Source organism: Cyanistes caeruleus, chromosome 11, assembly GCF_971803275.1.
Source record: "Cyanistes caeruleus chromosome 11, bCyaCae1.hap1.1, whole genome shotgun sequence".
Taxonomy (NCBI): Eukaryota; Metazoa; Chordata; class Aves; order Passeriformes; family Paridae; genus Cyanistes; species Cyanistes caeruleus.
The window spans coordinates 21,448,819-21,476,289 of NC_141711.1; the positions used below are offsets into that span (position 1 = coordinate 21,448,819).

Sequence of the window (27,471 nt, forward strand, 5' to 3'; positions counted from 1 at the left end):
GTTCTCCCATCTGACTGCCCTGATTGTAAATATTTTACTTCATCAAAGGGCCATTGCTAAACAAAACCTTGGTTTTGCCTGCTGACATTGCTGGTCAGGTGTTGCTAGAGGACACGAACTATAGAACGAGGGTTCCAATCACACACAGCAACCAGAGTTTTTTTCAAGAGGCAAAAATCCTTTATTCTGGGGTTTTTCAACACTTTTATAAGGTGTTCTGATACAGGTTATCTTGACTGGTAGAAGGAACAAGACCTCCCTCATCCCACTGGTGGGACAAGAGAAAAACACTCTCAGAACATCTGTGTCTTGTTTTGGGAAACCAAAGCTTATTTTCATAAACAGTCCTTGAGAGAGAAAAACTCCTCAAAAGACTTTCTCTTGGGAACAATCAGCTCCCGAGAGCTGAATCCTCTCAGGTTCAGAAAATCATGTCCACAGTCAGGCTGCGTCCCTGGTGTTGCTCTTGATGGTTCCCTCTTTTCCTGGGCACTCCAGTGGAGGAGGTGCAGGCCAAGGTGATGCCACGGAAGGAAATGTGCCCTCAGCCCAGGGACGCTCAGATTGGACTCCCCCAGCCCCTCGGGGCCCCACCGCTGGTCACAGCAGCCCCTGCCTGGCTCCTGCCCGCCCACACCATGGTCAGCCCCGGCAGCTCCAGGACATGGAGCTCAGCCGGGGCTGGTGCTGTGTGGGCTTTGCTGGCGCTACCAGCCGGACACTGGGCTAACAGTCCATCTATTTATTTGAAGAGAAGAAGGGGCCATCACCTACACTGGCAGATGGGCTCACCTTCAATGCTGTTTAGAGGGCAGGGCCAGGGGGCTCAGGGACACAGGAAGGGCCATGTTGGTCTCAGGTGGGGCTGGAGGGTGCTGGGCTGGTCCTGGTGTCTCTACAAGAACTAAGGAATGGGCTAGGCTGGGGCAGAGGAAGACCAAAAAGGGACTGAAGGGACCTTGGGGATACCCATGGGGAGAAGAGTTGACCGTGGGATCTACAGGGTTATAGGAGGATTCCTCCTGTTCTGGGATGGCTGCTCTGGGATCCTCTTCTCAGAGCTCTTGAGAGAGCTGCCCAGGCCCTCATTACTGAAGAGGAGCTGCTCAAGCTGTCGGGGTGTTTAGTGCAGCCACTGTCTTTCAACTGCTGTCCAGAAGTGCTCCTGTGGAAAGAGGAGGTGGCTGAGGCCTTCAGCTGCCGCTGGCACACAGAGACCCTCCTGCACAGCAGGGCCCAGAGCGGCCAAGGCTCCCCAGCACGGCTGCAGCTGCTGGCACAGCTTGGCCCAGCTGCAGAGCTGCCCCTCAAGGCCCCGGCGAGCAGGGGATGGCTCTGGGCATGGTCCCTGGCCAGGAGCGGGCCCCAGAGCATGTCTGCCTTTCAAGGGCAATCTCTTCCCCTCTCTTCTTCCTCCCTACCTTGCTTTGCCTCTGCCTGCTGCTCCTGGGGCTGCTCTTGGCCAGGCAGCCTCAGTGGGAGCCAGCACTGGCTGCAGCCCGAGCGGGCTCCCCAGGACAAGGCCCCGCAGTGAAGAGGCCAAAGAAAGGCCTGGGCAGCAGCAGCAGAACTCTCAGTAGAGTTATTTGGACAACCACTGACTACCCACAAGTCCACAGCAGTCTCACTGAGAATATTTCCTGTCTGCAATAGACTTTCAAAAGAAGCTGTTTGAGGGAAAAATGAACAAAACACTCACCGTTTTCTCTTCCAGGCATAGCAGATTCCAAAGCAGCACAACATGAAGACAAGCTCTCCACTCACTACCATGGCCATTATCTCTAGTCAGCAGTATGTTCCCTGACAGAAAGCCCTTTCAGTGTCCTTCTGGGAATCAGGAACATGAGTTGTGGTGCTGGCTCCATCTACGGAAGCAATGGGCAGTGTGAGCACGTGCTGTGCTCCACTGCTGAGCTGGCAGCACACTAGATACTGCCACATGTTCTCTGTTTGCCCCAGAGCTGGGGCCTGCAGGCACCTTGCTGCCCCTTGGCACAGGCTGTGCCACCCAACAGAGCCCAGAAGGCCGGGAGCAGAGCCCAGGGACAGCGCAGCTGCCTGGGCAGTGGCTCCTTCCAGGGTCATGGGCCAGACCCATCCCTGAGCAGCCACAGCCACCCCTGACCCTCCCTGCTCCGTGACTGCTCCCCCAGCAGCTCCTAACCCTGTCAGGAGCCAGTGCAGACCCTGCCCAGTTGGGAGCCAGGGCTAGCTGCCCTCATGGCAGGGCTCCCACTCAGAGCTGCTCCTGTGCCTTGGGCCTCTGAGCACTCAGGGCCAGCTCCGGGAGCAGCTGCAGCAGGAGGGATGTTGGTGCATGAGTCCCGTTTCTTGGGGCTGACCTTTGGGCTCTGCAGTGGCAGCTCTCCCAGTGGGAAAAGCCTTGACCTACCGTCACCATCTCCCAGAGAATCACTCCTGGATCCCAGGGGCACAGTTCAGGACATGGGATGGTAAGCCAGATCATCTTCATTAACAGGCTCAGCTGAAAGAAAGGCAGGACAGGACAGGACAGGTCTTAGACAGTCAAGATTTTCGTTCAGTCCAGAGGGGCATGGAGTGCACCTGGGTGACTGCTGCCCTCCAAGGCACTCCCTCATCTCTGCCTTCCACTCAGGAGCAGGGGCAGGGGGACCACGTGCCTGCAGTAGCCCCACACTGGGATGGAAGGAGCCCCTTGCATGGCAGTCAGGGGAGAAGCTGACTGGAGCTGCCAGCAGCTCTGAACTGAGCCTCAGGCAGGGCCAGAGCTTGGCAGCGGCAACAGGAGCAGCTCAGGCTCCCTGAGGCTGGCAGAGGAGCCACACAAGGCCCAGCCCTGGGGCCCAGCCCTGGGCCTGTCCCCTTCCCTCTCTGCTCTTCTCCGTAGTTGCACAGAGCAGACAGATGGAGACACTGGTGAAGAGAATATTTTAACAGAAGGTGGGCATGATATTTTAGTAAAGGCCTGTCTGCACAAACCAGCCTTTGGCATAAGTCATGATATTAAAGGCTAATGTCCTTGAAACTTTCCTGAAGCAGAGAGAATGAAACAAAACAATATCCTTGTGTATGAGAGAAAAAATGTAAACCAATGTGTATTAGCCAATAGTAACTTGCTTAGACCGCAGATACTGCAAACCCTTTAAAAGGTGCTAAAGATAGGAATAAATGGCGTTAACTTTTACTTCTGTGAAGACTCGTGAATAGTCTGGCGGTCTCTCAACATCTGGCGCTCTGAACAGGAACCTCTCACGGGCTGAGGGGATTCAGTAGTGGAGCTGGTGGAGCGGATCTGGGCGCTGGAAGCCGCGGACACGGATCGGTACCGAATAGGCGACCTGAGCGTGGTGAGACGCAGCACGGTGAGATGTGGAAAAAGGAGTCAGGTCACTGGGGGAGACTGAAGGTGGAGGAGTAAGTGAGGGGTCGTGACCCTCCCCCTGCCGTGCGCTGCTAGCATGGAAATTGAGTTTGTGGCAGCGAAAAAGCTGCTTCTGATTATTCTCATTAAACAAGGCAAAGCAGTCAGGGGATAAGACCTGGACAAGCTCGTTCTATGGGCTAGAGATAATAGGCGTGGGCGCCTGGAAGAATCGAAAAATATAGGAGATTTGTTGTGACAGAGAATAATTACAGGGAAAAGCAAGGACACTGTCTCTCAGTCCCACTTGGCAGATTGTAATTAATACCTTAAAAACCAGAAAAGCGAGATATGCTGAGGCTGTGAGCCCCGTAATTCTACCTGCGTCACAGCAGCAGATGTCTTTGCCTCCCTCTGCTGGGAGAGCATTCCTGTCTATGCTGTCCTTGGAGAGAGGGAGGGAGAGTCAAAGAGAAGAAAATAATGAGAAAGAAATTCCACAGCAAATGCTGAAACAACGAACAGAATCTTTTCAGCTATGGCAGGATGTGATACGTCCTGAACTATTTGCTTCCCTTTTGGAGACACTTTTAACACTACAGTCTTATTTAAGTTCCAACTTTATTACCCTGGAAGAAGAGAAGCCAAATTTAGATTGGTTTCTACCCAAACCAGGGGGACACGGGGGAAAGCACTGAGGTGTGCACAGAGAGCAAAGGCACCCCCAGGGCAGAGGCAGAGCAGAAAAAAAATCTGCAAGGCCATGCTGGGCAATTACAGGAGCAGTTGAGCAGAAACAGGTGGCTCAGACAGCTTCAAAGAGAGACAAAACAGCCAAAAAACTGCTAACTTTGAAATTTATCACTGTAATTAAAAGTTGATAAGCTGCAATGGTCACCATTGTTACCACCTGGCCCTGAGAGGCTTTTCGTGTAACATCGCCTGTTTTAGTAAAATGGTGCCCTTTTTCCTCTATCTGTGAACCACGAGAAAAATATTGAGAGAAAGAACTGCATTTGTTAAAGTTAACTTTGTGAGGTTTTTCTTTCTGTTTTCTTCTCTGCGAGAGTATGTGGGGGATGACAGAGACTTTGCTCAAGCCTTCTAGAGTTAACAGCAGAGAGCAACAGCAGAGAGGGCAGTTCATGTACTTTTTTTTTCTTTAAAAAATGGGGGAAATTGATGCCTTAGAAGCATTTGATTAATGTAATTCATTAACTTCAAGGGGAGAAATGCCTGTGTTTTGTTGACAGGTTCACAAAGGTCACCTGTTCATCTGACCAGACTGTCTGCCTCTGAACAGATGAGATCCAGTAAACACAGACGTCACCACACAACCTTGGTACTCCAAACAGGATCAGAAGTGGAGCTGTCAGGACACAGTTGTGTCTGAGCTCTACACAGACAGTTTGCCAACAGAAATTTTATGTTGTTATCATGATGTTGTGTCTCTACGAATTTTTTTCAGTTATTCTCTGTTTTAAGATTTAGAAGGATGTGAAGAACAAGCTGAACATCGATGCCCTCACTCAGTCACCGATCAGCTGCCAGTTGACATCACAGGAGCAGCGGACATTCCAAGACTGAATCACGTTAAATCATTGTTTGTGAGAAGAGTTTTATAGAAGATCTAGAAGAGTGTAGAGACTCCATCTAACTGTATATAAAAGCAAATTGTAATTGTATTTGACCCTTTCAGCAAATTGCTTTCACACTTAGATTGCATAAATACTAGAGCACGTGTGTTAAAAGTAGTTTGATAATAGTTTAAGATAAAGAGTGTAGCTTGTGTGATAATTGTTATTTGTAGGTTATTGATAACTTTAGAAAAGATATTAGTATAAAGTGTAAGTATTCCCCCTTCAAGAGTTAATGTGACCATAGTTGAAAGTTCATTTAACGTTAATGCCTTAATTGTGAGTCTGCAGGCATGGTGTCATTTACATGGAACACACTGCTTATGGTAATTGTGCTGTGTATAGTCCCAGCTGTCTGCTAACTAACATCCAAAAGTGACAGAACATATGGGTCACTCTAGCACACTTGAGTGGCCAAAAATCAACGTGTTTTAGCCTAGTCACACCTGGAGATCCTTTTCACACCTGTCCCATAGGAGTCCCTGAATGGGATCCTCAAGCATTTAAAGGTTTAGTTAGTAACGAGACATGACTGAATCGATTGGCAATATTACAAGAGTACAATCACACTGTTGGGTTCACATCAAAATAACTTGAAGCCCGCTGGCAAGCAAAAATTATCAAAGTTCTTAATGTTACCATAGGGCCCCCAGAAGAATTGGATTTGTTAGGCTCCACCAATACCTCAGGTGGATGGATAATGTTTGAGTCCCCGACATAAAGCCATTCCAACAAAGTGATGCAGCACTGGGTTACAGTCAGTCCTATAGTTGATCTCATTACTCACACTGAAAGTAAAGCTTTTTATTCACGGTGCAATCTCACAGGACAATTACCAAGGTGATTACCTAGTTCAATATTCCTAATCTGTGGAGATAGAGCATGGAGTGGAATTCCTGCTAGTCCACATGGAGGACCCTGTTAACTTGGGAAACTTTCTTTGTGTCTTGGTTTTAGAAGACAGGTGTCTGCCTTGCACTAAATCTGTGCCTCTAATATGTGTGTTAAGCTTTGACCTAAGCTGTGAGCCCCAGGCCCTGCAGGGTTCAGCCTTAAAACCTTCCAAGAGCAAAATAAGGATTCTGTGAGGACAAAACAAACTGATCCCCTGAAACAGCATTTGCCACCACTTTCCCTCAAGGATCACAGATGCCCCTGAACTTCCAAGAGAGGAGCCAGCTAGGGTATTTTTAGCCCTTCCCTTTCCTGGAGGTGGGTTCTGACATGCCCCAGTGAGAGCTCAGCCCCGAGGCCGAGCGCTGCCCCCGTCTCAGATGCTGCACACCACAGCAGCAGCCAGGAAAACCTGCCCAATACACCTGCCATGGGTGTTGGGCAGGAGGGACAAGCTCAGCACCTCCTGATTTGGAGGAGCTACTCTACTGTCTATTCACAGGCATTCCCTGTACATTCTCCCTTGGAAGACCTCTTGGCTTAGAAGGGTTGGCCATACCTGTGATACGCTCTGTGACATCCAGCAGAGCTTGGCCACTCAGTTGACTCCATCGGTGGCCAAACTCTTTCATCAGTGATACTTTATCTACTGATAAAGTAGATCTTTATCTACAAGAGAAACACACTTTTCTGCTCACTCTTCAGAAGTCCTAAGTGAAAGGACAGTGGGGTGGGAAAGGGCAGGGGCAAGCCCATTTTATAAAATAACATTTTATTTTTGAATCCTTTTCTTCTTTCCTTCCAGCTTCCTTGGGAGGGCTTTTAATTCCAGAAGAAAAGCTCTCCTTTCACGTTAGTAGATCCAAAGTCGTCTGCTGTACCAGGAGCTACATTAAACATTTCACACCAGGGACCTCAAGAGTTCAATCACATGTAAACAGTGGAAAGGGTTTGCATCCCAGAGTAAAAAGGAAGAACTCCATACTTGGAACACAGAAAGGCACTGAGTCAGGCAGTTCATGTGCTCACAGAACAGCTGAGGTGGAGAAAGTGGAAACTCCCCTGGAAGACCTGCCTTTTTAACACTTCATTGCTCAGGCACATTCCCCAGTGCGGCATTTTCAGAGCTGACATCAATCTGTGTGGCAAAGGAATTTGCAGCAGCCCTTGCCTAGGTAGCTATTTGCTACAGCCATCTTGCCCCATGCAAAACAACATGTGGAACAAGGCATCATTGACAGCTGGATTTCTACCTGTTTGTTATAAGGAAATGAACTTGGTGAATCAAAAGTTCTCCTTTGAAAAAAGAAACCAAAGAAGAAAGGTGGGAAATGGGCAGCTAATGCCTATAATGTAGAGCCTTCCAGGAGGCTGCTCTGCAGAAGCTCTGATGGGCCTGTGTCCCTTCATGCCAACAGCCAAGCTATTCATTTGGGAAATCAAATGGGGCCCAAGCAAACTCCAAAACCCCCTTGGCTCTGAATTCTAGCAAAGCTGTAGTCCAGGGCTTCCTCTTCAGACAAGCAGCACAGAGCCAAGGGCTCCTGGGACCTTTGGGAAATGCTGATGCACATTCAAGCCTGTTGGGGGACTGGTGTGTAGGGACTGCAGCTCCACAGCTTCTGGTGGATGTCAGCTGCAGTGTTCCACAGACAACAAGAGCTATCAGGGCTCTCAGTGATCTCTTGTGTGGCAGAGGCAGAGACACAGCTGAGGAGAGTCCATGTCAGGGCTCAGCCTTGTCTAAATGAGAAATGGATTCTTCCAGTGCTTTCACAGCTGCAGCATGAACCCCGGGATCCTTTGAGTTCAGGTTCTTTGTAACTCCTTCAACCAAATGGATGATCACCGGGCTCAAGGCATCTTCCAGGACGCCGATGATTTCTGACAGCACGTCCAGCACCTTCTGCTTCACCTTCTCGTGGCTGTCAGATATTCTCAGGACAAAATAATCAAAAATCTGGAGAGAGCAAACAACATGACTGCTGGATTACAATGTCCTTGTTTGAACAGGGGATGTGGACAAGCGCACTCAGCAACGTAAAAGATGAATCTGATCCTTTTGGACAGGTCAGCACTTGCTTGCACAATGTCACTGTTTTCCTGGGGGCCACTCACTGGAGTGGTTGCACAACCTCATGCTGGTTGAAAGATTTTCATGTATTTTGAAGAGGTTTGAGTGGGGAAAGAATAATTCCTGTGGTGTTTCTCTCCACCTGTAAATCATTAAATTAATTCCATTTATTAATTCAAAAAGATGACCTTTGCTTTAGAAGTATGGAACCAGATATTTAATGTGCCCATTTTTCTATGCACTTGCCTCAAGTATTGAGGGCAGTTTTGATTTTGTCAAAACTATGGCTGGAGGAGATCTAAGTTTTCTTTTGTCTGTCTCTGGGTCTGGAGAAGTGCAGGGCTCTGATCAACTCTTCCAGGATCCACACCATTTGTCTAACTAACAGGACGGCTTCTGAAATTTAATGTGCTCTACAGCTCTCATTAGAGCAGGTTCAGTCACTTGACAACCACATTATCAGGCACCATTTTCTGGAGAAAGGGAAATGCAGCTTCTGGGAGGTGAAGGCACAGATCTGTTCTTAGTCATTTTCCTCCCTTTCCAGAGAGTAAAATAGGCCCCCCATAGGGAGGGTGAGCACCATCTCTACCAAGAGGAATAGGGACAAAGATAGATATGAGTAACCCGGAGCTGTGCCTGTGCAAGACAAGGTGGTCTTTACAGAAGTAACCTTTCAAAAAATATGGGTTTAAACCAACCCAGCCTGATACTTCTCTTCCTCATGATCAACCATTTTTTATCGAGAGAATAATTGCCATGCTTTCAGCGCTGGTATTCCCTTCACTTAACCCAGCTGGGAGTAGGAGACAGCAGGAGCTACAGCAGCAGCAAACTCTGTCATCATCTGATGAACAGCATCAATAGGCCCCTGCCTGACAAATACAGCTGGACTGAAAGAACTTGTTCTGAAGCCTGGACCCAAATGAAATTTGTCTGTGTAAGAGGGACCAGCCTGTCCCAAACTGCCAGGATGTAGTGCCAAGACACACAGAATGAACTTCACTGCTCCAGGCTTGGGAAAGGAGCTAAAGGAAAAGAACAATGAAGATACCCTACATACTTGGACAATGTTAGTGGAGATGAGCTGGGGGCTGGTTTTGCACAGCTCGAGAAGGAATGCCACTCCTTCCAGCTGTGTCTGAAACCCCTTGGCTTCCAGGAGATTGTAAAGCTTCTGGAGCGGCTCCGTTTCTTCCACAGGTGGAGGTAACGTGACCTGGGCTTTTGCACGGTGTAGGAGGTGTTCCTCAGAGGTAGACTTCACCCTGGGAAATAAAACCAAATTATAACTTGGTGGTGATAATACCTTCAGTTAATTGTGAGCAAAACATCTCGAGGAGCTTCCCTAATGATGTAATTTCAAGCTGGAAAATCATGAGGCTCTGAAAAACAATATGGACCTCATAACAATCATTACAGGAGACAGTCTGTGAGTAACACTCTCACCAGTGCTCACTCAGGAAAACCAAGGATGAGATGTATCTGATCTACCTTCAGATGGCTTCCCAGGCACACAGGTCTCATTGCTTTATGGGGACAGAGGGACATTACTTCCAAGTTTAAATGCCTCCTCATAGGGGACATGTGTGTCTTATAATAAGGAAACTCATCACTCTGGAGAAGTGTCTCTACACCAGGCATGACAATCTGTAACAGTAGCTCAGATGCATCTGAACAGATGAACAGGGGCATATCTGAAGGATCCAGGAAATCAGTAACAGAGATAAAATCAGAATAGTCAAAACAGACATCCCAGCACTATGCTAACATGATGTTTGCTTTCCCAGAGACTAGATCCACAACTTAACAAACCCACAGGGAACAATTCTCCTGGATCAACCTGTCTCTTCCATGAGCATTCCAAGATCCTAGCTATGCTACTGAGGCATGTGGTCACTCTTCTGCCACCACTGAGCATGACAGAGCTAAATAACTCTCTTCTTATCAGAGGAGAACAGGTACGAGTAGCTCTGCCCCTGCCAGAAAGGACAGCAAGGACCAAATTCCTGTCTTGAATTTGGACTGCAGCACAGGGGGAAATAAACCAAACTTGCTGTCCATCAAGCAAACAGTGTGAAGGACAGGAATATCATAAATCCACATTGAGACACCTGTTGACCAATGTTGCTTAGGAATTGCCTTGATACTTACTACTCAGACTTGGTACTGTTTGAGAGTAAGAAAGCCATGAATCAGCCAGGCCAAACAACTTGCACAGGAGCTGCTTTTTTGGGGAATGGCATCTTGCTTCTTGACTGGGACTTCTCATCAAAACACCAATCTGAAAAAGACTCCTCTCTGATGAAAAAGAACAGCCCTGATTGAATTTACTTGTCCCAAGTCAGGCAGCAGAGACACAGCCCTCTCCACGCCTCCACAACACTGCCCTTGCCAGTGCACTGGATCGTCTGAGCCACAACCAATGGGTGTCTTTTTGTCACCCAATTTCTGTGGAAACCTCTCCAGAGAAGCTGTGTTCAGTGTAATGCAGAAGTAGCCAATTTTTATCATAGGGCATTTGTAGGGGATGGAAACAATCTCTGGCACAGGTCATCTCAAGCAGAAAGAATTTCCTGAGGAAGACACATGTAAAGCTTGTCATGTGCTTTGTCCCATCTAACAAAAGTGCTCAGTACCGTTTACTAGAAGGCAATGTGGCCTGGGGCTACTTTGAGGAATCGCTGCTCTTCTTCACTGGCATCTTGACTCAGAACTTTCAAAGTCTCCTGAGACCCACACAGGTCCTGAAAAACAGCAGTCCACTGCAGCCTGAAAACGGAGACGTTGTCGGAGTCCACCGAACCGACCTGCCACCAGACCAACAACCAGACAGAGGCCAAACCGTCCTGCTACCAGGGCCACGACGAGAGACGACTGCCAATGTCATACCTGACACTGTGACAGTTCACAAGTCTTCTTAACTCCCTCCCCCCTCCCCTTCTTGCCCTCGTTGCCTAGCCCAAATTGCCAGTTTACACCAAAATGTACCTCTGTGCTGCTGCTGGTGCCGGGTCATGTGTCCCCAATACACAGAATAACCTTGCTTATAATTGTTTGGTTTGTTTTAAAGAGGGGGGAGATGGGAGAGAAAAGAAAAAAAGAAAATAACCCCCCCATGTCTTTTATGTCCTGTTATAGAAAATGGAGAGCAAAACCATCCTTGAGTTCCTGATGTTCCCGATTATTTGGATGCTCCTGAAAACATCAGCTGTAGAGGCCTGGCTAGTAGTCATCTAGCTAGCTAGATGGGCCTTCACTCTTCTGGTTTTCCATCTCCTACAAAGACATAAAGAAAGCCCATGACTCTTTAGAATATACAGTAGGACAGTCTCTGTTTAAAACGAAGGTTAGAACCTCAGGATCACAGCTACCAAGGCTTAGGGAGACATTTCCTGGCTTACAGAAGGAAATGGACCAGAGATTCAGTGATGCCAACTCTTTGTTCTCAATAGCCCAAGGCAGGTTATGGGTGCTGCCATACTGAGCAGCACTCTAAAATCCCAATTTCATTAGTCTTGAGCAGGAATGGGAATAATGCAAACTGGTAGGCAATGAGTGTTCTTAAAGGAAGCAGCAGAAAAATTTAGATTCCCTGGGGGCTGGCCCATTGTGTTGGAAGTTGATTTGATTCAATACCTGCTCTCCCTGTTCCTCCACAAAGTCACACTCCCTTCTATAATGTAGATAAGAAGAACAAAAACAAAAACCCACAAACAAGCCTATGGTTTTCCACTGGACTCTGCTGAATTCACTAAGCTTCCTCTAGCTCCACAGGGCTCGAGAGCAGGGCAGTATTCCCAGCAGACAGACAGTAATTGTTGTAATTGGGATTGACATGTACATCTTTTGTATATTTGGAAATTTTCATGGCACTACTATGTCCAATGTCTTTTCCAAAGATTCTGTTATCTTCAGAAGCACAATTCTCACTTAATTCCTTTACTGGGGGCAGAGTTTGGAGAGCATGGTGAGGGGTTACGCTGAAATGAAACCCCATTTTCTCCTCTTCCCTTTTCCCCTTTGTGATATTCAAAATATTCAAAACCCCACTTCTTCCCTAAGAATATCAGTTCCTTTGTAGTCTGCAGATGAACAGGCTGAGGATTAACAGCTCATTCCCAGAAGCAAAGTGATTCAGAAGAAGAAGAATGAGATAAAGACTGATTAGGTATGTTTGAACTCATATTAGCAGTGGCAATCCTTGCACAAAGGAGACATTTCTCCTGCCAAACACTTACTTTCTTCTTAATTCTTGACAGAATATCTTCCAGGTCACAGGTAGAAACAGATTGCTCCAAAAGCCTTTTAAATTTTTGATGATTTAGCAACATCTTCACCATCTCCTGTCCATAGTGCCTAAGGAACAAAGGAAGGAGAAGAAAGAAAAGTGAACAAACATAGGAAGAGTGTTAACAGAAGAGGCTGATACCTCAAACTCATCAGGTGCAATCCTTGCATAAGAAGGCATTACCTACTCAGCAAAGAGAGACATTTACCTCCACTTGTTGCTGCACAGTGCTGTCAGCTGAACACAAGAGGCAAGAGGAGAATATGAGGAATGGGAATCTTAATGGGAATCTAATCATCAACGGAAATGAATATAATTATCAAAGTAAGAGGATGTTGGTGGTTTGGGTTGATTTTGCCACTAGGAAACTGCAGTGCTCTTCAAGAAGCAATTTGGAGGTCATTCAGCCACAGATAGCAGCATTATAGAAATCTGCAAGAGAGGTTTAGAAAGACTGAATACTTTGGCTAAAGGTCCCTGAAATACTTCTAGGAAAGTCCTAAGTTAATGAGAAATTGATGTTTGGGATCCTTCAGTGATGAACATTAGCCACCACTTTGGCATTGGGTTGTGCACCTAAGGCCAAACAAAACTGTTAGTCTGGCTAATCTGAGCTCTTTTGATCACAGTCAAGAGTCCTTCAAGTCACAGGAAGTTGGCAATGCTCCTTCTTGCTGGACATGCTCAGGTTACCCAGTACACTCATTTCCCCAGGGAACACAGAGCACTGGTCACAACAACAAGGCTGACAGAGCTCAAGAAGCATTTGGACAATGCTCTTGGGTACATGGAGTGTCTCTTGGGGTGTCCTGCATTTGGCCAGGAGCTAGACTCGATGACCCTGATGATTCCCTTCCAATTCAGCGTATTCCATGATTCTATGACCCTTATCCACACGGAGAGGTAAAGTATTATTTCCTGTAGTTCCTACACTTTTCTGGATTTCCCTTTTAATGCCAGACACCAAACAGATTTCCTGTTTTAGGAGGTGAAATGAAGATCATTACCTTGTGTCCTTGTGACAGTCCTGAGCAAGCTTCCCTGCCACCTGTGCCAGGCTCTCAGCCCTGGGTGTGTCTGCGAGCTTCGTGACTCCAATTTTCCCCATCAAGGACAGGAGGAGTTTGGCCGCACACTTCCGCACCTGGACATAGCGGCTCCTGGGAAGAAGAGAGCAAACACTGGGACACAGGGAGAAGGAGGCACAGCAGCACAGGCCTTGGCCAGAGAATGCTCCCTGTTGTTGCTGGGCAAAGGAGGCCTGGGTTCTCCTGCAACTTTAGACACCTGTAGGAGGTTCTGTCCTCAGCTAAACACAAAGTTAGCATTGAACAGAAGGACTGCCTGCAAGGAAGAGGGAGGAATTCAGTCTCCCTGCATTATCTGATATTCAATCTCTTTCCCAAAATTTGCTCTGAGAAAGATTAAAGAAATAGATTACATAGAAATTCTTTAGAAGTTAATGACAACTCATGCTGTCTTATCAGAGGACACTCACTACACAGAGCTGCAGCAGGATTGAGGCTCTTTCCACCCATTTATCCCCAAATCTGCAGACCTTTGATAAAAAAGAAATGCAGGGAAAAACCTGCTGTGGGGCTTGACGTTGCAGAATATCCAGCAATGCTGCCTGTTCCTTCTGGGAGGCTTGGCAAGGGATACATCTGAATGTTTTACCCTATTCCAAAGCTGAGGAAGGGGTGGCAGGCAGTTTAGCCAGGCTGTCCTGTTCTAGAGAGTGTCTCTTGGGAACTATCAGGCCCAGCACCAACACTGAAGGCAGCATTTGCTTCAGCTGTCCCATGGCAGTCAGCCTGTGAAGGTGCCAGTAGAGTGATTCATCATCTCAAAGCTAACATGAAACATCAGTTTGAATAGAAAGTAAAGCTCTAAGGCCAGGACAGTACTACAAGACTCCTTTTGGCAGGAGTTGCACCAGCTGTGCAGGCTGTGCCCCATCCAGTACATTCTCCCCCATGTACTCCTCACCCCAGCAAGTCTCCTCCTTCTTTCTCAAGCTAATGGCATAATGAGGATGTGTGGTTTTTCCCCAGGCCTCTGTGCTTGGCGCTGTGAAATATCAAAGAGCGCTCACAGCTGCAACTGCAACTGTCCCTCTTCCCACAAAAGCCCAAGGCTCTATCCTTAGCCTTTGCAGGCACTTTCCCTTCCCCACCATTCACCAGTTCTGGGAAGCTCTGACAGGCTGGGAGGACTCCAGGAAGCAGCAGGAAGCTGAGTCAGGGGAGGTTTAGGTTGGATATCAGGAAAAGGTTTTTCACCCAGAGGGTGGTTGGGTACTGAAACAGGCTCCCCAGGGCAGTGCTCACAGCACCAAGCCTGACAGAGTTGAAGAAGCATTTTAACAACAATCTCAGGCACTTGGTGTGATCCTTGGGGTGCTCTGTGCAAGGCCAGGAGCTGAACTTGACGGTCCTGATGGGCCCCTTCCAACTCCCCACATTCTACAGCTCTATGATTCTGTGAACTAATAGGCTGCAGGAGGGCAGAAATAGGTGACAAGAGGAAAGAAGTGAGGTTGGTGGGAGAACAAAGTCACTGAGTTCACAGAAGATGCAGGGTGCAGGAGCCTTCCCTCCCACCATTCCCATTCTGTCTCTCATCCCTTCCCCCACCCACACACAAGAAGGTGAAGAAGATCACTAAAAGAAGAAGAAACTACTTGTCTTCCCTGTCCATGAGAGCAGCCAGTGCTCGTGCAGGACTCACGTTCTCAACCATGATTCCCAGGGTCTGATTGGCTGCTTTCTCAACAAACTCTGGAGAATTCCAAACCACTGGGAGCAGGACCTGAGCAACCTCATCCACCTCGGAGTCCATGTCCTTCTTCAAGGTTGCAAAGAGCTCTCCAAGAGTGACGATTGCAGTGTAGGACACCTTGGAGCAGAGGTTGCTCACCTGGGGAAGTGATGAGAGAAACATAAGAATCACCTTGAAAAGAAAACCTGTGGCCTTAGACAAAAGTCTCAGGAAATGGCAACACATCCCAATTTGTCCAGGGGAACAAAAAGCATAATAAGAGCAGGAGAGCTGAAGCACAGAAAGGCACTTAGTCTGGCACCAATTTCGGGCCTCAGACCTGCTGACAGCAGGCCTAAAAACAAACAATTTCACTTAACTCTTCTATAATGCCCACCCCTTTGATTTTAGGTCCTTTTGTTTGGAAACAAACAAATTAAACAAGGGCTGCTAGCAAACCATAAGGCACAAGTCATAAAGACAAAAGAATCATGTGCTCCTGTTCAAAAAAGCAACACCAGAAGTTAAAGCACTCAGCCAAGAAACGGAAAGCACAGGCTCAAGTCTACAGACTAATTGGCAGTGTTGAATTACAGCTCAGGCAGAGGTTAGGACTCTGGTAAATAACATAATTAGTGTCTCAGTTTGTGCATTTGCACCTTGCACTACAATGACACCTCACTCAAAGATGAGTGTCAGACACCCAACCTACCAGGAAATACAGCTACATGCACACACACATCCTAGCTGACAGACACTAGAAATATAAGGTCTAAAAACAGAACTGGAGGCAATTCCTGAGCACACATGGACATGAACATGAACATATCTACTCTACACACCATGTATGAAGTACAGGGGACAATTCAGAAGAATGTTCTCACCTCGCTGGTAACTGCCAGGCAAATTTCACAAAGTCTGCAAAGCACGACTTCTGAATGGGACCCAGCCAGCTGTTTGATGCTGGAGAGTGCCTTCTCCTTCAGCTCCCTGAAAGGCAAGTACCAAAAAGATTGGTTTTTCTCTCCACCCAAGAACTAGGCAGCACCCTCTGAAATGACCAGGCTGGCAGCTCAGTGGCACCTCAGTGGGAGGTGCTTTTCAAGGAGCACTTAAGCAAATTGTACAACTTGTTGCCACAGGATGCTGTGGCTGTCAAAAGCATACACAAATCGACGAGGCAAATAGAGGATTTTTCTCAGAGTCTTCATTTGTGGCCGTTTTACAAGACAGCCTTTCTGAAACCTCTGGCCCATGAAGTTCCTCTGTCACTGCTTCCTAGAAGCTGTGAGACCAGACCAAGTTGCTGTTTCCTGTCACCTCCCTGTTCCTGTCCCTGAGACACAGTCCCATCGGGCTGTTCCTGGGGCATTTTCCTTCTTTACCAGCCCCAGCAGGCAGTTCAGCAGTAAGAGACTGCACTGGCACTCTGGAGCTGACTTTCCACTCTGCAATCTACGCCTGTCTGTCAACCACTCCACTCCTCTTCCACATTGCCCAGAAAAAAGCAGCAGCATGTCCCAGAAGACTCCACACCTGGGCAAGAACACTTGAAACTCTGGCAAAACCCTCTACCTAAAACAACCCCCATAACAGCAATGTGTTATTTAAAAGGTGCAAACAACAACTCCATCTCTCAGCACCTGCTTTGTGCAGGCCCTCAGCTACAGCAAAGTTGGTGAGGCATCAGGGATGCAGCACAGGGCTGGTGATGATCCCACGGGCACCCCTGAGTGTCACCCAGACACCCCCACACCTGCAGATGCTCTCTGCACCTCACAGGGCACCAAAGAGAAATGAGGAAGAGAAAGCAGAAGAGAAAGGGCAAAGCAAAGGCGACTGCACATGGAGATGCATTGTAGCAGATTTTTCATGTTTATCCCAATGTGAATGGAGTCCTTATCCCCATGTGAATGAAGCATTCACCAATGAGTGGATGCTAACACAGACATCAAAAAGACAATCAATACTGATAGTAAAAGGTTTTAAAATCATAGAAAATCTGGGGACTTAGAAAGAAATTTAGGCTTGGCAAGCCCTGGGAAAAGTAGGTCCTGGGAATGGTTGGCCTTGTGCTTGCTAAAGATCATGTGAAACTGCACCTGTGTAATCAGTATATGATGAATGATACAATTGTTAGATGTGATTAGATACAATTATTGTTTAAAGAACATGAGAAACAATGTGAGGGGTTTGAGAGGGGATCACGAGAAATTCCTGCTTAAGTAAAAACAATGGATACAATAGAACAATATAAGTTTAATAATTAATATGTAAGTTATATAATGACAGAGTATAAAAACATGTTCAGCTCGAAACCAAGGTGGGTCAGGTTTGGGTATGAGTACCCCTGACACCCAGAGCTCTTCAATAAAGCACCTTCATATAATCATTCCATGATTATGTGTTCCTGAACGCTAACAATACCAACTAACATTTGTCAGGTTAGCACCGCTGGGCCTCCTTCTGTCTATGTCAAATTTTGGGACACGATGTGAGTTTTGACCAAGCATCTCAGGCCCATATGATGCAGTGAGAAGGAAAAAGTTGAAGGAAAAAGTTGAATTCCAAAAGTGCAAGATTCCTAGAGGATTATATTTCTTTTTCCTTCTCTTCTGCCATGAGCCCTTCTACAGTAATGACAGGCTGAGGGACTTGAAAGCACAAGTCAGGCCATTTCTCAGAAAGAGGAACTCCCTGGAGCTGCTTGTGGCATTCACATGCAGGAGGTGCCAGGGAGACCCTGTCAGCTGCCATTGCTGTCAGCAGTGGGACCAGAGAGAAGAAACCTTACTCAATCCCACTGGGCCAGTGCCCCAAGGCACCCAAATCTCTACACTCAAAAGTGCTGCCGTCCTGCTTCTGCCTTCAGCCAGCAAATCATCTTGTCCCACAGCTTTCTCTCTTCCCTCAAGATTGCCTTTGCAGCTCCATGAAGCAGCAGGCAAAGCCAGCAAAGAGCAGGGACCTGCTGCAGCTGGAGCACTGCTGCAGACCAAGGCCAAGGAAAGGCTGCTGTCAGATCTTTATCCTCCCACTGCTCTGCAGTGGTTTCACTGGTGCTCCTTGGCCCTCTGGGCTCTTGGGGCTCAGAGGCACTAGCAAGATCCACTTCTGAGCTACCTTAACGCTAAGAGGGAGACAGAGTGAACGGGGCCTTTCTTACCAGTCATCGCTGCCCAGCAAGGAGAGTGCCTTGAGCAAGGCCTGCTGTGGGTCACAAGAGGCTGTGTCCTTCTGCCTGTTCCCACGCAGCGGCTCCTCTCGACGCTTGGCACCAGTGGCCGTCTGCCAGGTCACTGTAAGGACAGGGTCAGCCATGAGCGCTGCAGCCCCGGGCAAGGCACCCCGCCATGGAGCGGCCTGCAGCCCCACCTCCCAGCCAGGCTTCCATGTGGGACAGAGTGGCACTGGCTCAGACACTTCCCTGCTGCCTGGCTCCTTGGGCTGCTTGCTTTCTCCCAGCCCCCCCAGCTGGGCACAGCTCCAGGCTAAAGCTGACAGCTGCCCACACAGCGCCAGCTCCCAAGTGCCACAGCTACCACAGGCAGCGGCAGCTTCCTGAGGCCGCCGAGCTCCCACTGCCTGCCAGACAGCGCCCACCAGCAGCACTTGCTACCCCAGGAGGGAACCCCTCAGCTGCCTCTCTTGTCTCAGCACCCTGATTTCCCCCAGCCCCGAGGACAGAGGCACTCTGCAGCTCCCTGAGGAAACACCTGCAGCTGCCTTGCCACAGCCCCAAGCCAAGGCTGAACAACCCAGCCCTGCTGGGCCCGGCTGAATCCCCACGCAGCAGCGACCAGGGAGCAGCGATACCTGACCCTTCACTCCTGACAGCGCCTCTCTTTCCATTGCCTTCAAATCTTCTAGACAGCAGGCAGCTGACTGCACATACATTGTAGCCTACTGTTGGCCAGGGAGTACTTTATGGATTTTGCTCTTTCCAAGCATCATGAATCTTTGCTCTTGCAGAGGTACACACTGGCTGTATTTCAAAGATGCTGAGGTGAAATTTGTTTGTCATCAAATGTTCATGTTTGTGAACTCAGCAGTGCCTAAGCCTTCACTTGTGGAAAAATGCAATTTCCAGTCTAGACAGTTGATAAAATAGCCTTCCAAATGCAAACTCTGATAAAAATATGCAAATGCAGCTGCAAATGGTTGCCAGACACATGCTCTTGATAATCAGGTGTCCAGGCTTTTCCTTAATTGAATTTTTTGTAAGGAAAAAAATGTACATGGTATGAGAAAAATCAGATGATAAAAGCATTTCTTATGAAACCAAATTGTCATCAAAAGCACTGTCCATCCAAAATTTCATGTTGTGCACTCAAAAGATCATTTACTAATGTGTGGATGAAAACATCTGAGCTGTCTACAATGACGGAGTAATAAACATTGCACAGAACCCAGATGAACTGCTCTAGACTCTCTAGGGTTTCTGTGCTACCTTGCCTGTTCTCACAAAGTATACCATAACATCAAAAATATTCAGCCAGGAGCTAATGTGGATCTCACTGATGTACCCCAGACACTGACATCAGTGATGTCACTGCAGAAGTGTGTAGACATACACATCTAGGTTCACTACCAATGGAGAGCCACGTCACGCTAGTTCTGGTCAATTCTGAACATGGAAGTAGCACCTCTAGAAAAGAGCATTCCAAGTATCAATCCTAGCTCCTTTCTTTTTCATTTCTCCCTACTTGGAATGATAGCACAGGCACTCTACCCACAAGGGAGAGACAAGAGCCACTGGGGACTATCTGCTGGGTATTTACTGCAGGCAGCAAACAGCCTGGGAGCACCAGGCAGCCCCGCCCGGCTGTCACCTGCTACATACGGCCACTGTACTTGGCTGGGGGGACACAGGAGGCACTGCTTGTTCCCTCTTGGCATTGCAGGCCGTGGGATGGCAGCAGTGAGGAGCCACTGGGCACTTCTGGGAGCAGCAGCACGACTGCACCAAGGGCTGACTGCCATGCAGAGACAGCCCTTGCTGGGATAGCAGAAAGCTGGCTGCAGAGCCGGACAGCAGCACGGGCAGAGGGCCGAGATGGTGAGTGGACAACTGATCGTGGTGGTACTCGTGGGTGCCCAGTGAGCACACCCTGGCACACTGCCCCACACCACATCCCTGCAGTTACAGCTGCCTCCTGGCACCAGTGCTGAAGTTTGGACTACCAGGTGGGGCAAAAGCCAGAGCTTAGGCCTTCACCACTACTTTATTCAGTTCCACTTTCCAATGGATCTCTAAGAACCAGCTGCTCCACTACGCAGAGCTGGAGTGACTCAAAAGTACATTTGCTCTTCATTCTCAGGACAGGCTAGGGACCCAAGATCCAAGCTGTGCTGGGTGAGGCAGGTGGAAGTTTGGGCTTCTTGGGGCAGGAAAAACCCGTGTGGGAAAAAGCTGCCTCGGAGCAGGCTTACCTGAGGAATTTTGTGGGAAGCTGCCATCCCCATGGATGATGGGCATATTGGCCAGTACGGGCACATTGTCCTGCTTCCTCAAGACCTTCTTCTTCAAGGCACTACCAGGGTGTTTTCTCTGCACACTGGAAGCTGTGCCATTGATAGGCAGTAGGCTAAAGCCTGTGGGGAGACCAAAGAGGAGCTTGTAAGTGAAGGCTGCTGCACAGGGTGACGATGGAAAGGGCCAGAAAACTTGCTGGAGTTGGGTAACATCTCTTTGTTATCCCAAAGAACTTCAAGTATAACACTGGCACGCTAACATGGAACAGTGATCCCAGAATCCCAGAATCCTAGAAGAGTTTGAGTTGGAAGGCACCTTTAAGCACCATCTAGTCCAACCCCTGTCAGCAGGGACATCTTCATCTAGATGAGATTCCTCAGAGCCCCATGTAAATTGGCTTTGAACACTTTCAAGGTTGGATCAACAACAGCTTCTCTGAGCAAACTCTTCCAGTACTTCATCCCCTTCATTATAAAAACATTCCCCCTAGTATCTAATCTGAATCTACTCTCTTCTAATTTAAAACCAAATTGCAGTGATGCTTCCCCTAATAAACAGGGAAAACCCAGTATTGCTTTGCTTTTGTTTTCCTGTTTCAGAGGCTGGCTGGGGAAGTTACCAAATGAAAGTGCAGATAGCCTTGCATGATGCCCTGGGGCTGAGTGATGCCTCCTAAGGTCCCTGCTGCCACCCTGGGGGCAGCACATACAGCACTGCAGTCAGAGCCCCTCAGCCAGGATTCAGTCAGGAACACTGCTGGCTCCTGGGGCTACAGCAGAAGCACTGGCTTGGGGCTTCAGCACAGCTCTACAGTGCCAGCTCCTCTGCAGGCTGTGGCAGGAGGAGGATCTCTGGTGTTTCCATTAGAAGAAGTTGAATTTTGTTTCTTCTCAGTTCCACCATGGCTAAAGAGCATTCTTTTGGACTCCCCTTCCCTGGAGGCTGCTCTCCAGGAGAGAGTCTGAAGCCTCAGTCAACTTTGCAAGACAAAATTTTCTTCTCTGAAAGGCTTTGAAGGTTAAGGTGGGAAGCTGATATTCTGTTTTTGACTCAGTGAGGCTATGGGCTTCTGTATATTTCTTGGGGGAGAAGAAAGAACTCCTCTTCAAGCTTCCACTCAGATGCAATCAGAGCAGCCCCCCAGTCTGATTGCAGCACCGTGCAAAGGGCAAGCAAGTGGTCAAAAAAGACTACAAGTGTAGCCACCACCTACTTGCTTCTTCTGCATTCCCACTGTCAACTGTCTGTGCAGGCAGCTGCAAGGATGTTTTCCTTTGTGTCCTTTTCTTCACTTCTTCCTCAATAAGCTCCTCAACCTTCCACTCTAAGTTCTTTTGAGCCAACTTGCATAATGCATTGCAACTAGGTCTAGTTGCAATGGAAATACATCACAGATGTAAGCAGAGACACCCAAACCAGACACAACATCTCATCAGGAGCACAGGGTCCATAGAGTGCCACAGCCTTTAATGCAGCTCCATATTCATTCCAATAGTTTCACAAGCATGTCTCCTGTCCTCACCTTGGCAATTACACACAGGGAAGTGGAAGACTTTAGGGCCACAACCTTACACTGCTCCAACTGCAACCTATGACAGGAAGCCCTGCTTGAAGCACAAAAGTCATCAGAGTGCTCCAAGACAGATGAAGAGCTCACATGCCCAGTGAGCAGGCAGTTCAGTTCCTACAGGCCATGGCAGCAGAATATAAACCATGTGCAATATGCAGCAAGGAGGGGTAACTGCTCTTGCTTAACACTCATGGCCAGGAATGGCAGCTGTTTCTCACTTCCTGGCTTCTGAAGGACTCAGCTCTGAGGGATTCTGAAGGACTCTGAAGGACCCTGAAGGAAGTCTGCTCATCTATGTCTTTATCCCTTACCTTTCCAAAGCCATCCCTCAGGTCTTTGTCACTCCTAAAACCAGTTCTGCTGGGATAATCCTTCTCCTTGGCTTGGCTCAGTGGGAGGCCTGGTAATGGAAGCAAAGGTTCGTGTAAACCTCTGGCAGACTTCAAGCCCTCAAAAACGCCATGTGGGCAACAGGCAAGACAGGTTCCAGACTGCAGAGCTCTCATAAGACACAGAGATTGTGTAGGAGAGCAGCAAGGTACATATGCCTGGACCCTCTCCCAGTGGATGTGCTACTGGCAGCAGACAGGACATTACTCTGTTGGCCAGCAGACTGAAACCTGCTGCATGATGAAGGCCTCAGCCCCTGGATGCTGGAGAGCCTCGGTGTTTGAAAGAGAAGGGCAGAGATGGAGATTGCTCTTGGCAGAGATTCTTATCTGCCCTTATGCTGATTTTAGTAAACATCTTCTTTCGGGTTTCTAAAAGAAATCCCTGGTTCTAATACCTGTGGGCATTTAAATCAACACTTTCTTCTCTTTGCTGGAGTATTTTAGAGGAGATTGAAAGAAAAGCTTAGGAGTGCAGGAGTGATACCCAAAGGTGAACTCTGTTCTTGATACTAGATAATTTGTCTTCCCCGAAGGGAAGACAAATCCTTCCCCAAGGATTTTCATTCAAAACTGTATGAGATTGGGCCACTTTTGGGACAGACTGACTAAAAGCTGATTTTCTTAATGCAAGTAGAATAATGCAGCTCATTCTGAAATACTATCCAACAGAGCTGTAAAAATTCAGAGAACTACTCATTCTATACAACAACTTCACAGAGGCTAAAATCAAGTGGCAGCAAAGCAGAAAATAGCCAGTGTTTTAAATCAGGATTTTTTGCCCCTGCAGAATGGTCAGCTTAAAAATAAAGGAGAGTTAGATAAAGTCTTTGAGGGAAAAAGGCAATTCTAGATGGAAGGCAAGGCCTTGGAAGGTAAGAGCATCTGGGAAGTTGGCAGGGAAACTTCTGACGCCAGGGTAACCTCCTTGGGACCACTGCAGTCATTCAGGTCTGCAAAATGGACACACAAAATGTAACAGAGGCCACAATGCAAACCTAAAACATCTGGAGCTCCGTATTTCATGGGACAGACTTCCTGCAAACTTCTAAATAGCTGCACAGGGAAACATGCTCCTGCCAGCAGCCACTTGAAGTGAGCCAGGGGGAAAACCCTGTCCCACTTGCACAGAGCTACCACAGGAACCCCCTGGCCTCTGGGCTGGCCTGGGACAGCAGGGAGCCCAGAGCCCTGGGCTTTGCAGCCATGGCTCAGCTGCACATGCAGCCTCCTGCTCCTGTCCCTGCCCCACAGCTGAGCAGCCCTACAGCTACACGGGGCACTGGCAGCAGCACAGCTCATTGCAGGGGGCACATGCAGGGCAGAACTGTTCCCTGGGGACGAGCACAGGCTCTCTGGGATGGCACAAGACCCTTCCTCCTGCCAGAGAGCAGCCCAGATCCCACCTTAGCTCTGCCTGAGGTTGAGCCATGCTCAGCCTTCACCTTGTCCTCCCTGGCAGTGACCCTGGGGGCAGCGCTGCTCTGCTGCCTCTGCCGGGGCTCCTGGGCCCCGCTGATGCTTTCACAGCCTGCAGGGCTGTCTCCCAGCCTGGCCTGGCTGCAGCTTCTCCCCAGCCTCTGCAGGAAGGCATTTGGCATCAGCTGACAGGGAGTCTCAAACTGCAGCACAGGCCAGGCACACCCTGAGATCCCCTGCAATTTCTCAGTCTCCAGCTAGATCAGGTCTAGGGGCTGTTTGGAGAAGGGACCAACCTGGGACAATCCTGAAATCCTGGGTGTTTGCTGATCCTTATCCATGCCTTTCACAAATATTGCCTCCTGAAGATGGCACCTCCGCAATGAGGAGCAGCCCCATCTGATCCAGCGGTCCCTCTTCCATTCTACAGAAATGAAATGAGAGCCTGTGCAGCAGGAAACCATTCCTGAAGGAAGCAGTGATTCTGTGCCAGACTCTGCTGCATGAAAGAAGGCGATGCCAGGCACAGGCCCAGACACAGGAGGTAACTGCTGTTCTGGGCTCAGCCCTCGGCGGGGCTGTGTGCCAGCAGCTCTCCCCCCAGGGCTGGCCCTTGCACAGTGTGGTGGCAGCCAAAGCTGGAGGTGCCTCAGCTCCGAGGCCTCTGGAGCTCATTCCCAGCCCTTGGGAAATGGGACTCATGCACCAACATTCCTCCCTCTGCAGCTGTTCCCAGAGCTGGCCCTGAGTGCCCAGAGGCCCAAGGCACAGGAGCAGCCCCGAGTGGGAGCCCTGCCATGAGCCCAGGGCCACAGCCAGTCCTAGCTCCCAACTGGGCACAGCCTGCACTGGCTCCTGACAGGGCCTGGCTCTGTCCCCTTGGGCTGGGGGAGCTGTCACAGAGCAGGGAGGGTCAGGGGTGGCTCTGGCTGCTCAGGGATGGCTTTGGCCTGAGTCCCTGGAAGGAGCCACTGCCCAAGCGGCTGCGCTGTCCCTGGGCTCTGCTCCCGGCCTTCTGGGCTCTGTTGGGTGGCACAGCCTGTGCCAAGGGGCAGCAAGGTGCCTGCAGGCCCCAGCTCTGGGGCAAACAGAGAACGTCCTGGCCGTATCCAGCGTGCTGCCAGCTCAGCAGCAGAGCACAGCACAGGCTCACACTGCCCATTGCTTCCGTAGATGGAGCCGGCACCACAACTCATGTTCCTGATTCCCAGAAGGACATTGAAAGGGCTTTCTGTCAGGGAACACTCTGTTGGCTAGGGATAATAGCAGGCCTGCTTTGTTTAGAACTTACCTTCATGTTGTGCTGCTTTGGAATCTGCTATGCCTGGAAGAGAAAACGGTGAGTGTTTTGTTCATCTTTCCCTCACACAGCTTCTTTTGAAAGTCTATGGTAGACAGGAAATATTCTCAGTGAGACTGCTGTGGACTTGTGGGTAGTCAGTGGTTGTCCAAATAACTCTACTGTGAGTTCTGCTGCTGCTGCCCAGGCCTTTCTTTGGCCTCTTCACTGAGGGGCCTTGTCCTGCGGAGCCCGCTCGGGCTGCAGCCAGTGCTGGCTCCCACTGAGGCTGCCTGGCCAAGAGCAGCCCCAGGAGCAGTGGGCAGAGGCAAAGCAAGGTAGGGAGGAAGAAGAGAGGGGAAAAGATTGCCCTTGAAAGGCAGAGGTGCTCTGGGGCCTGCTCCTGGCCTGGGACCCTGCCCAGAGCCATCCCCTGCTCGCCGGGGCCTTGAGGGGCAGCTCTCCAGCTGGGCCAAGCTGTGCCAGCAGCTGCAGCTGTGCTGGGGAGCCTTGGCCGCTCTGGGCCCTGCTGTGCAGGAGGGTCTCTGTGTGCCAGCGACAGCTGGGGGCCTCAGCCATCTCCTCTCTCCACAGGAGCACTTCTGGACAGCAGTTGAAAGACAGTGGCTGCACTAAACACCCCGACAGCTTGAGCAGCTCCTCTTCAGTAATGAGGGCCTGGGCAGCTCTCTCAAGAGCTCTGAGAAGAGGATCCCAGAGCAGCCATCCCAGAACAGGAGGAATCCTCCTATAACCCTGTAGATCCCACGGTCAACTCTTCTCCCCATGGGTATCCCCAAGGTCCCTTCAGTCCCTTTTTTGGTCTTCCTCTGTCCCAGCCTAGCCCATTCCTTAGTTCTTGTAGAGACCCCAAGACCAGCCCAGCACCCTCCAGCCCCACCCGAGACCAACATGGCCCTTCCTGTGTCCCTGAGCCCCCTGGCCCTGCCCTCTAAACAACACTGAAGGTGAGCCCATCTGCCAGTGTAGGTGATGGCCCCTTCATCCATTCCAATAAAGAGATGGAGCTGTTAGCCCAGTGTCCAGCTGGTAGCACCAGCAAAGCCCACACAGCACCAGCCCCGGCTGAGCTCCATGTCCTGGAGCTGCCAGGGCTGACCACGGTGTGGGTGGGCAGGAGCCAGGCAGGGGCTGCTGTGACCAGCGGTGGGGCCCTGAGGGGCTGGGGGAGTCCAAGCTGAGCGTCCCTGGGCTGAGGGCACATTTCCTTCAGTGGCATCACCTGAGCCTGAACCTCCTCCACTGGAGTGCCCAGGAAACCATCAAGAGCAACACCAGGGACACAGCCTGACTGTGGACATGATTTTCTGAACCTGAGAGACATTCAAGCTCTCAGGGGCTGATTGTTCCCAAGGGAAAGTCTTTGGGGAATATTTTCTCTCTCAAGGAGTGTCAGTGAGAGTAAGGTTTGCTTTCCCAAAACAAGACACAGATGTCCTGATAGTGTTTTTCTCTTGTCCCACCAGTGGGATGAGGGAGGTCTTGTTCTTTCTACCAAGTCAACCTGTATTGGAACACCTTAAAAAACCCAAAATTGGGTTGAAAAACCCAAAATAAAGGCTTTCTGCTTCCTGAAAAACCTCTGGTTGCTCTGAGTGATCAGAACCTGTTGGAGTCTGGAATACAGAGTGTGTGCCCTTGTTTCTGATACTTAGTTATAAGATCCAGAAAAACACTGAATTTCATATAACATGAAATTCATGAGCATGTTTTCATGGTGATATATGAGAACAAATGTTAAAGGTAGATAATAAAAGCTAAAAGTGTAAGTGTGTAGATTAGAAAGTTTTTTAAAATCACTGGGTGAAAAAGTCAGTTTAGAGAACAGGAGACAAGATGGAGGATTTAGGGTGTTGTCTCTTGTCCCTTCTTCTTTCTTCTTCATGTTCTTCTCCTAGAGATTTTTGGGTAATAGTAAGTGATTGGACAGAAAATGCCACAGTGCTGCACACAGGTGATGGGTCTTTGGGTCATTAAGAAAAATAATATACGTGTCTATTGTTAATTAGGTAACAATAGGTATAAAGATAAAAGAACTGCGTAGTTCAGAGCCATTTTGTGCATCAGACACAAATGTGCCACAAGGCCTTGTTTGTACCATCAGAAGAAAGAAATGTACCAGATTGCAAAGATTAACCTTGTGTAGCCAGCCTGGAGAGACCTGTTAAGTTTTGTGATGACCTGTTAATAAACATGAGAAACAAGATTCTAACGAGCTCGAGAGTTTTCTTCAAATCAGAAGAACTGAGATAAGCAGGGCTCCCCACAAGGGAGAATCCCAAAAGAATTCAGTCCAAAGGAGGCTAAGAAATCCGGGA

The 27,471-nt window shown here is 48.9% G+C and overlaps 2 protein-coding genes across 5 annotated transcripts in view; both read right to left on the reverse strand.

The window, feature by feature from the left end:
• The window catches only part of LOC111942221 (uncharacterized), a 101,125-nt gene that overhangs the window by 10,673 nt on the left and 62,981 nt on the right, over positions 1-27,471 (reverse strand). The window lies entirely within an intron of this gene.
• On the reverse strand, positions 158-25,740 carry LOC111941291 (TOG array regulator of axonemal microtubules protein 2-like). 4 transcript variants are annotated; one of them, XM_086846603.1, is made up of 16 exons: positions 24,150-24,356; positions 22,357-22,445; positions 20,433-20,594; positions 18,166-18,298; positions 15,884-15,989; positions 14,970-15,158; positions 13,247-13,399; positions 12,190-12,307; positions 10,588-11,227; positions 9,012-9,216; positions 6,434-8,090; positions 3,725-3,788; positions 3,168-3,320; positions 2,393-2,485; positions 1,700-1,865; positions 158-1,165 (listed from the first exon to the last, which is right to left on the reverse strand). In XM_086846603.1, exons 3-7 carry the CDS (start codon positions 20,476-20,478, stop codon positions 13,301-13,303), a joined length of 573 nt encoding a protein of 190 aa, XP_086702729.1. In that variant the 5' UTR covers positions 20,479-20,594; positions 22,357-22,445; positions 24,150-24,356; the 3' UTR covers positions 158-1,165; positions 1,700-1,865; positions 2,393-2,485; positions 3,168-3,320; positions 3,725-3,788; positions 6,434-8,090; positions 9,012-9,216; positions 10,588-11,227; positions 12,190-12,307; positions 13,247-13,300. The 4 variants fall into 4 exon arrangements, with proteins under 4 accessions (XP_086702729.1, XP_086702731.1, XP_086702730.1 ...); XM_086846605.1 differs by lacking the exons at positions 158-1,165; positions 1,700-1,865; positions 2,393-2,485; positions 3,168-3,320; positions 3,725-3,788 and adding exons at positions 12,448-12,671; positions 25,145-25,740 and having other exon boundaries at positions 5,766-8,090; positions 24,150-24,277; XM_086846604.1 differs by lacking the exons at positions 158-1,165; positions 1,700-1,865; positions 2,393-2,485; positions 3,168-3,320; positions 3,725-3,788 and adding an exon at positions 25,145-25,740 and having other exon boundaries at positions 6,630-8,090; positions 24,150-24,277.